This window comes from Parasteatoda tepidariorum, chromosome 1 (genome assembly GCF_043381705.1).
Source record: "Parasteatoda tepidariorum isolate YZ-2023 chromosome 1, CAS_Ptep_4.0, whole genome shotgun sequence".
Classification (NCBI taxonomy): Eukaryota; Metazoa; Arthropoda; class Arachnida; order Araneae; family Theridiidae; genus Parasteatoda; species Parasteatoda tepidariorum.
The window spans coordinates 427504-437693 of NC_092204.1; the positions used below are offsets into that span (position 1 = coordinate 427504).

The window sequence follows — 10190 nt, forward strand, 5'->3', positions numbered from 1 at the left end:
AAATGCGAAACTTATTAAACTGCCATTTCAATAAGGAAAATACATGTAAATTCATTATTCTAGGTAGCCAGTTTTGATTATTAATATACTTTGGGATAAATACAAAAACCACATAGTTTTAACTCGAAAGACAACAATGGATAACACAAGGAAAGAAGAAATATTTCAGACAAGAAAAGTAGGGGAGAGTGGGGTCAATTGTAACATTTTTTACTTAACTATTTTTAACTAACAAAAAATCCAATATATTATCAGTATTAATTGACAGACGAGTAAAGTAGACTATTCTCTACTAGAAAAANGATTTCTTTGAGTGCCCTCGCATTTTTAGTTATTTATGCCGAAGAGGGAAAATAGTCTTTATTTATTAAATTTAATTTACTAGATTTAATTTACAAAATTTTATTTACGAAATTTAATTTAGACCAAGTATTTTCTTTTTACCCGGTTCTACCAATAAACAACTTTCTTTTAAGAGTTTGATTCTATGAAGGTTTTGAAATGTGAAATAAAATCCAAAACTATATTGTTTTACCAAATGAGGGAAGGAATATAAATTGAAACTAAGAGCAGAAGACGTATTAGAAAGAAGGTCATGGAAACTGATTATATGGAAAAAAGTTTGAAAATTTCGAAAGAAATCGAAAAAAAAAATTATACACGCTAAACATATATTTACATCCCTTAAAATACAAAATTTATAATTTTTAATAAATTTAATTTTGAAAATCGGGAACGATCCATACTTTTTCACTCATATTGTTCGCTGTAGTTTTCTTCTTGTTTACGCCTGGACAGAAACAGTTTTTCACCCGTTCAGCTTCACTGTTTAATAACTCTCGGGAAGAATCGATTTTACGTGTTATTGATTTGTGGAAACTCCTCAAAGTGCACAAGATGGTGTCTCTCGTTTTTTCATTTTTTAAAAAAGATTTTTAAAAAAATGTGTATGCTCATTGGAAAGAGTGTGATTAAAAATCGTAAAGAATGAATTTTGTAATAAACTGTTTTATATATCTTGTTTCAGTTTGAAAATTGTATTTTAGAATTCGTAAGAGTATGTGAATTTGATTGATTTTTTTTTATCTTAGAATCCCAGAAAGAAAAAGCCAAAAAGAAATTGGGTAAGCTATATTATTTTGCAAATTTCTTTAGATATTTAACTTTGCATAATAGTGGATTTATAATTTGTGTTTATTTCTAGTGGATGCGTATGGGAAGAAAATTCGGGGTAAATCAGAAGGTGTGGTTTCAAATTATGACCAGTTTGGTAAGTATAACAAAAGATGGACATGAAAATGTTAATGGATAAGTGTAGTTAAAATTGTGCTCAACTAAGTGAGAAACACACTTTTAAACCCATTTCACCATTTATGAAGCGGTATTCGACCCTAATAGTTCATGAATTCAATGTCTTAATTTACCTGAATAAACATTTTTTTTTTAACGAATCTTCGTTTTTAAAATGTAGAGGGCAACTGAAAAAAAAACAGTATTATGAACAGTATTTGGAATGAAATTCCAAAATTAAAGTAGGATAAATAGGGTGTAATTTGGTTTAGAAATCAAAACTAGAGCATAATTCTAAAACTTTTTTTGTTTCTGCAGTTATCAATTAAGTTTTTAATGAGTACCAGCTAAAGATAATTAACAATTACGTATTATTAGACATAACTCTAAGTAAGTATCTAGGGAAATATGAAGCCACATTCTTTAGATACATGATCTAAAGAATTTTGAAATGTAATTTATAACGTTTTCTAAGTAAGATACTAAAGGGCTTACCATTATGTTAACAAAGGCTTCTTATGGTAAATATTATATATTTTTTTTAAAAAGAAAAATTATTTAATCATTAATGAAATGTATCAGATGTTTAGAGCATAACATTTTTTATAACCTCTATATTTACGATACTCCAAGTCTTTCGATTTTTCATAGCGATTATTTTAAGAATTAAATTAGTATTCGTAGGAAAAGGGATTTTTTGAACCTACATAAATCAAAAAGTAGGAACAAAGAACTAAAAATAAAATTAAAATAAAAAATAATAAATTTACCAGAAAATTGAGAAATTTCGAATCAACTTACAAACTTTGATACCACTCAACTTAAAGCTCTTTTATATTAAAATAAATGGAAAAAAGTAGTTTACTCTTTATTATTAAACCAAAACGTTTACTATTACCCTCTACTATACTAAACCACTAGTACTTATACTATTATATATGGAATCCATGTAATTTTTAATGTTTATATATATATTAGATTCTTCAATTGATTAAAAAAACTTGAAATGTATATTTCATTGTCCTTAATTAATACGAGTATATACTAGTCGGATAGTATATAAACCAGCATATAATAGTAATAATACTAGCTGGAGGAGAGTAGTATATGATGCATGCCATTGCTTTTTAACAATAGTTTCTTCAGCTTTGCTTAGATAAGTGGTTTCATTTTCATTTAGAGTTTGGAAGTTCTTTATTAACTTTTTCTCTTTTTCAGTGTTTAATATGGACAAATACATTCCACAAGCAGTTGGTATCAAAACATCGAGTGTTTATGATTATTATGATATTTTAGAAGAAATTGGAATGTAAGTATTTTTTTTATTCATAAATATTACTTAGAATCAATACGAGGCAACAATTTCTCATTTTAGCCATTTCTAAAAAATTTTATAAAAAGGTACTGAATAGCTTCTTTCTTTGTATTTTTATAAAAATAACACATAAAACTTGGCAGAAATTTTATAACATAATAAAAATTTCATGTATAAAAGTGCGTATACAAATCATATCTGTACATAATTGTTGAAGATAATCCAATAGTTTATGCTTTCAGAGTGACTAAGTGTAAAGACTACAATGCGTATATTAATTAGTAGGATGCAATTGTGGGTAATATTCTCTAGGAATGTTGATCACGTTGCAAAGAACTGGGTCAAATATTAGTTGAACCATTTAACCAATACAATGCTTTAATGAGACTTCATCTAAATATAAAAAGTTTAATAACTCAAATCAACATTTAGCAGAGCTTTATTCGTTAAGAAAATAAATTTGGCCTAACATAATTTTGATTATAGGAACAAAAAGACAACAATTATTTCAGGTATGACTAAAATTAGGAAATATCAAATAAATAAAAGATAAACATAAAGGATTAAAATAACAAGCAAAAAACAAGCAATCTGTGAGAATAGACCGGACCATAATAGCTCCGTTTTGAATTGAATGAAACCTGTTGAGGGTGAATGAAACAAACATAGGCTTTAAGGGTTCCCTAAACATTTTGAGAGAGAAAAAAAATTTCAGTTTTATTATGCATAAAAAAACGTGTTTTTGCACTCAAAACATATTTTTATTTTAAAAAAAATGCTATAAAAATATTTATCAAAAGGAAATTCATCTCCAAAAAAATGCGTCAAAAAATAACAAAATAAGCGTAAATAATATAATTGTTATATTACCCATTTTATACCTTCTTTAAATTGTTTATCAACAGAACATAAATAAATCACACTGAAGATCACAAGTAATCATGTGTCTAACAAGGAAAAATATAACAATTATTCGAGGCTAGTGGGATTTCATATTTAAGGAAAAAAACTGATAATTATTGAATTCTTTAGTCTAAATTTAGAACTGCAGGGCTGAATTATGTGAAAGGATCCGAATAATAATAAAGAATTTGGATAAAGAAAATAGTCTCAAAAGACTTGTTAAAGCTCATTTCAGAAACAGTTGATTTGACAAAAAGGATATTTTTTGCTTTTCTATAAGTGAACAATGTGTTATGGTTGTTTAAATTGATATTTGATGAAATTTACATCAACTTGAAGTTAGGGACACTTTTGGTTAAAAAAGTTTGCAATTCGAAAGTGAATCGTTTTATTTCAAATGTTTGATTTTTTTTTCGTGACAGTTGAGAGCTTTATAAATTAATTTCGCTTTTGCAAATAGAATAATATTTTTGTTAAAGAGAAGGTCTTTTTATTCTATATGTATGAATTTAATTTTTAAACTTGCCTCGATAAAATGCTCATGCAGAATGCACTTGGCTATCTCGTTAGTGCATTAAAGAAATTTTTACACTTTACAGGAAGTTTCCAACAAAAAAACAGTGAACAAAAAAACTCAATCAAAATGGATATCATTTTTATAAAAGCTTTAAAATTGAAATTTCTTAATTTAATAATTTAGGTGCAGAAAAAATTTTGTATCATGAAAACAACTAAAATAATTTTTTATAATACTGTTAAGATAGTTTTATGTTATTCAAGTATTTTAACTGAATTATATTTTTGTTAAATTTAATTTAATAATTTTTTTATTATTTATATATTTATCTTGCTTTATCAATCTAGTTTATTTAGGCTCAGTTAGGGAGACATACTCACAGGACTTACTATTAGGACTTTACTAATAGGAAAATTCTTATGTCATTAAGCATATTTACATTTGACATGACATGAAATCTAATATGTGATGGCTCTGTAAAAATTATATCGTCTAACTAAATTTAATCTTAGAACTGAATGTATAGTTTGTCTACGGTAAAAACTCCCCCTCCACTAAGTCTGAGGCCGTCTGCTGCTATGGAAACAAGAATAGCGCATTTCAGGGAGGGTAGCTTCTTTTCACTCTAACACAAAGAAAAAGGACCCGAGATAAAACTTATCCTAAACAATGAGCCCACACCACTACTTGAAATAGTTATACCTCGTCACCATAGTTGTGAGTCCTAGGGGAGTTCTTACTTTAGACAAACTATAGTTACATAAAGAAATTTTGTTACGCAAAATAGTCATGTATTCAAAAAGAAATGTTTTTTTATTTCAGTGGGGCATTTGGTGTTGTGCACAGATGCAGAGAAAGGTCAACAGGTCACGTGTTTGCAGCCAAATTCATTCCAGTGTCTCATGCTGTAGAGAAGGTGATGGTAAAGAGAGAAATTGATATTATGAATCAATTGCATCATCCCAAATTGATTCGTTTGCACGACGCTTTTGAAGAAGAAGACGAGATGATATTAATTTACGAATTGTAAGAATCTTTTTATACATAAACTTTTGAGAGAAAAAATGTCATTACATTAAGACAACAAAAAGAGTTAAATAAAAATGATGTCACTTCAAGTAATATATTGACTTGAAGTGACTCGAAAAGTTTAAGTCAAAAATGCATGAAATAACTTTTTCACTTGCGTTCAAAATAACGAGTTTCTTACACGAGTTTGTTGTAGATAATAAACAAAACTTGGCTAAGAACGAGAAAATTTCTCTGCAGCTGTTCTGAGTTTACTATTATCCAACTCCGTACTCTCATAATTTTGAACCCTTTCCAGGAGACAAGGGAACTCCTGAATTGGGAGAATTTGGAGGACTTTCTAATGGAACGTTTGCGTTACATGGAGATCACAGAAACCTCACACAGTCAGTCTGACGGTGAGATGTCCATGATCCGTCTACCACTGAGGATATTTTACATCTGCATTGGGGTTGGTGATAAGCCAACGCATCGCAGTCATCCCCCGGTTCATAACCTTATTAATTATAAACTTTTGTGTAATATTATTACCTCATCCTGTTTCGGGCTGATCCAAGGTAATCAAGCCTGTGAGCCATAAGCTTCCTCTATTTTCTTATTTTGTAATCTGGCAAACTTGTTACGAAAACATTTTAAATCATTTTTGAAAAAATGTTTAGAAGTACAGTACGCAAATAAAAGATATCACCCGGAATAACTTTCGTTCTAATAATCGGATTTTCACATACTAAGTGTCAATCTTTATACGTAATGGCTTCTTTGAATGACTTCAAATAGGCCACTTAATTAGCGCTAACTATAAATTAAAATACGGAACCAGACACAAAAAAAGCAATTTCTCTGAATAAACATTTTTTTTCTTTTTTTTTTTGTATTTTGCTCAATAAAGTTGCGTTCTTTAAAATTATATAAAACATTTTATACCTTACAATTGAAATTTTTTTTCGTCCATTATAAAAAAAAAAACATAAATATTTACTGGAAGTTATATTTTGCATTTAATTATCTTTAGGAATGCGAATTTTATGATGGTATACTAAACTATTTCAATTCGCTTAAAAACTTCTCTAGATATGGTGAAAGACGCAAGAAACAAAATTAGCACAAAGGGATCCAAATTTTGCACCGCTCTCCTGATCAAACTAAGGGGACCCTATTTCCCCCTAGATTTTTAGAATCAAAAATCTAAATCCGTCAGGGAAAAAAAAGATTTATTCTTTCAGAGAGTTTTTGTGTCTGATTTCGTAACGAATTAATTAGCATATTTAAGGTTACCCAATCGAGTCATTAAGATTGAGTCCTAGAATGTAAAGTTCCGATCTTTGGATCAAAAGTTATTTAGGGTGGATCGTTTTTTTATTTAACGCACCCCACGCGAAATGTAAAATTCAGTTTAAGAGCTCACTTTACTAACTATTGAAACCTAGATGTGTACTTTCCAAATGCAGTTTTTTTCTCAGGCGCTCTTGCAAATAAACACCCTGATAATTTTTTGACTATGTTTAGCAAAGACATTTACCCCAATTACTTGTCTTTTACCCTTTCCTCCATTTCCTTTCCCCCCCGTAATTTTCAATATCATTTTCAAGCTTATTAACCCCTGAGTCACTATGATTCACACGAAAAATATGTCTATCCTCAAAAGTTCGATAAATTGTCAATTGTCACACAGGAGCTCAGGGGATAGAGCGTTCGCCTTTCAATGAGATGAATCAGGTTCGTATCCCAAGAATGGCTGGTCGATAAAAAAATTCCGCTTCCAGCTCGGCCCGACCACATCGATGACGTAAAATATCTTCAATAGTAGACGGATCATGGGTTGCTGTCGGACTCACCGTGGAGTATTTTTGCGGTTTTCCTCTCTCTGTAACGCAAACTGAGGGTGATCCAGGAGTCTTCTGGATTGGCTTCAAAACATGAATATGAATAGTCCTAAACCTAAAAAAATTTGTCGGCAGTTGAACGAAGGTTATAAAATTGTCGCCCAGTGATATAACTTGTATGAAGCTGTCAGTTGAATGTAGTTTCAGTCACCAATCGACTTCCTGTAGTTCTGACGAGAATTCTTATTTTCAGCATGTCTGGTGGAGAGCTCTTTGAACGCATTACCTCTGATGGTTACACAATGTCTGAAGCAGAGGTCATTCACTACATGAGACAAATATGTGAAGCTGTGAAGCACATGCACGAGAAGAATATCATTCATCTAGACCTCAAAGTACGTTCACTTAATCACATCCCTCAATTATATTTAGATTTTGGTGGCACACACATCCAAGTGATCTTTCAAATTATCTTCTAATATGTCTCAGAGAAAAAAGTGAATCATTACAATGGGTCCATTGAATAGATCGTGGGGACACAAGTCGGATTAAAGGAAGACTTAAATGTATGCATACTCGAGCTAAAATTAGATTAAAAGAAAAAGAAAGTGTTTAATTTCGTATATTAAATAAGGAAGATTTAGATGAAAAAATAACATTTAATCTATTTTCAGTTCAAGTATGCATTCATTAGCAGTTTTTCCCTTTTCTAACTCGTGAGAATCCCGTGACCCATTACAATTACTGAGATTTCCCTTATTTCCTAAAATGAAACATTTTGCAGATTTACCCTAACTTTTAGTGAAGAGCCCAACGATTTTGTGTCACTTCACTTTGATGATTGTTCTTTCTCTTTTAATGGTAAATAAATATTGCACCCTCTGAACCTGCCTGAGATCTGTTTTTATCCTTCCACTCCGCAACGACGTTATATATATATATATATAATATTGAATACAAGATGTATTTCTAAACTATTGCATCAGTAATTCTCATGCAACTTTACAATTCGAAATAAAATAAGAATGAAAAAATTTCTTATTCACTGATAATCATTCTCACGGTTTAAGATAATTCAGATTATTTTATTCGATTTCAACTTATACGTGCAAAATTCCAAATAAGAATTAATTTATTTTTAAAATTTTCATTGATAAAATAATGAAAACTATTCGCTATAAATTTTTTCATGTCAATTCTCATCTGCTAATGATATTTAGTCGCCGCAAATTAGACTTAGTTCCTTATTCGAAAAAGGAAATCAAGAACGTGTTCAAATGACTTATTGTTTTTTTAACTCCACAGCCAGAGAACATAATGTGCCAAATGAAAAATAGTACGGAGATCAAAGTGATTGATTTTGGATTGGCAACAAAGTTCGATCCCAATGAGATGGTCAAGATTTCGACGGGAACTGCCGAGTTTGCTGCACCCGAGATCGTGGAGAGGGAACCAGTCGGCTTTTACACCGACATGTGGGCAGTCGGAGTGTTGGCTTACGTCTTGTGAGTATACTTCTATGTAATGCAGGGGTCTNTTAATTTTTTTATTCTAATTTTACAGTGCCGAGCATAATCTTGTATCTATTTACAATTTTAAAAGTCCTTGAAAAAGTTTTTCGCAATAACCGGACCCTATTTGCACAAATTCATAAAAGCGGACCCTGGTTGAAAGAATGTGAGTAATTTTTTCACAATTTCTCGAAAAACGGACCTTTCACAAAATGTCTGGACAGACCCCTGTAATGCTTTCGTGTCGAGTTATCACTTTTTACAGTCAAACCCCCCTATATAGTGAACTCCCGGATATAGTGAACTCCCGGATATAGTGAACGAAATGTTTGTGCCTTGGTATGCAAGCATAATGTTATTTTTTGTGGATATAGTGAACCAAAAAAAGAGAGGATGTTGGATAGTATGAACTTTTTTCTGTCTTCAACTGATTTTTTCTAATAATTTTGAAATGTCTACATCAAAATAAATACTTATACTGATTTTTAAAACCACATATAGAGTGGAATGTAGCCATAAGCATTTTCTCTTTTTTACTTCTTTTATCTCACTTTTCCATCCTTAAACTAAGGCCAACCCAGGCAAATGTATGGATACATTTTTCCCTGCATCAGCTAAAGATTACTAATTTTTTTTTTTTATACACAAGACAAAAAGTAATAAAAAATAAAAGCAAGTTAACACATTTTTTGCTACTATATATTATTTTTCAGTCATTTCTGTATTTCATTTTGTGGGTCATTTATTTAAATAATGTACAGTACAGAACCCGTTATCCGGAAATCAGAAAACCGGAAAACCAAAAAACCGGAACGAAATTCGATAAATTTTCCCGCCATTTTGAAAAAAAAGGAAAAAACATTTTTCCTCATAATATTTTAGGATTTTTCTTTCTTTTATGAAAGATGTTTGCCTTACCATCATTTCAGAAATAATCATTAGTGTATTACCTCATCGTTTTTTCTTATTTTTAAGATTATTTCCAAAAAAAAATTTTTTTTTTAGTTAGGTTTAACACTAAAAAAACGGTTTTTTGTAGCGATTCAGAAAACCGGAAAAATCAGTTATCCGGAATAGCGATAGTCCCGATCGTTCCGGATAATCGGTACTCTACTGTATAATAAAAAGGAATCATTAGTTAAAATTGTTTGCGGAACGGATATAATGAACTCCCGATTATAGTGAACTGAAATTTCGATCCCTTGAAGGTTCACTATTGCGGGGTTTGACTGAACGATGATATTTCATTTTCAATTCATGTCCCTCAGAGTTCTTGCAGTTGTATTCAATATTCCTTTTTCGTAATGATTCCATCATATTTTTCACTAAACCTTTATAGAGTAAAGAAAAATCTATATACAAAAATATACTTGGAGCAGAGAAGCTATTGGAGACTACTTTATTTTCATAAAGACACTTTTTTTAGCATGCAGGTATTATTTCTTTCATGTCATGTGATCTTCCAGACTTCCTTGTTAGAATGGAACCCGTAAGATGTCATCATAAGACCGAATGCAAGATGCGTTAAAATCTCGAAATATTTATTCATTTGAATGATTTTCGGTTTAATGAAGGCATTTTACTGCCCAGTATGGATTCATTTTATAGATAAAGATTACATTTTTATTCAAATAATATATACGCAAAGTGCCTAATTTATTATGGGAAAGAGATTATTTAAGGTTCCCATCTCTTAGAAAGGCTAGTCTACAATTGAAGTATAATTCTTTCTAGGTTTAGTTTAAGATCACTTTAATTTTACTTAGCTACTATTTATATATATATATAGCTCTATATATATA

At 30.3% G+C, this 10190-nt stretch overlaps 1 protein-coding gene across 1 annotated transcript in view; it reads left to right on the top strand.

Annotated features, from left to right (window-relative positions):
- Positions 1 to 943: 943 nt before the first annotated feature.
- Positions 944 to 10190, top strand: part of LOC139425900 (twitchin-like) — a 30732-nt gene continuing 21485 nt past the window's right edge. The window contains exons 1-7 of the mRNA XM_071182342.1: positions 944 to 980; positions 1092 to 1124; positions 1205 to 1270; positions 2509 to 2599; positions 4848 to 5051; positions 7131 to 7272; positions 8183 to 8382. Coding sequence (XP_071038443.1) covers positions 944 to 980; positions 1092 to 1124; positions 1205 to 1270; positions 2509 to 2599; positions 4848 to 5051; positions 7131 to 7272; positions 8183 to 8382 — 773 coding nt within the window. The remainder of the gene's footprint in view (positions 981 to 1091; positions 1125 to 1204; positions 1271 to 2508; positions 2600 to 4847; positions 5052 to 7130; positions 7273 to 8182; positions 8383 to 10190) is intronic.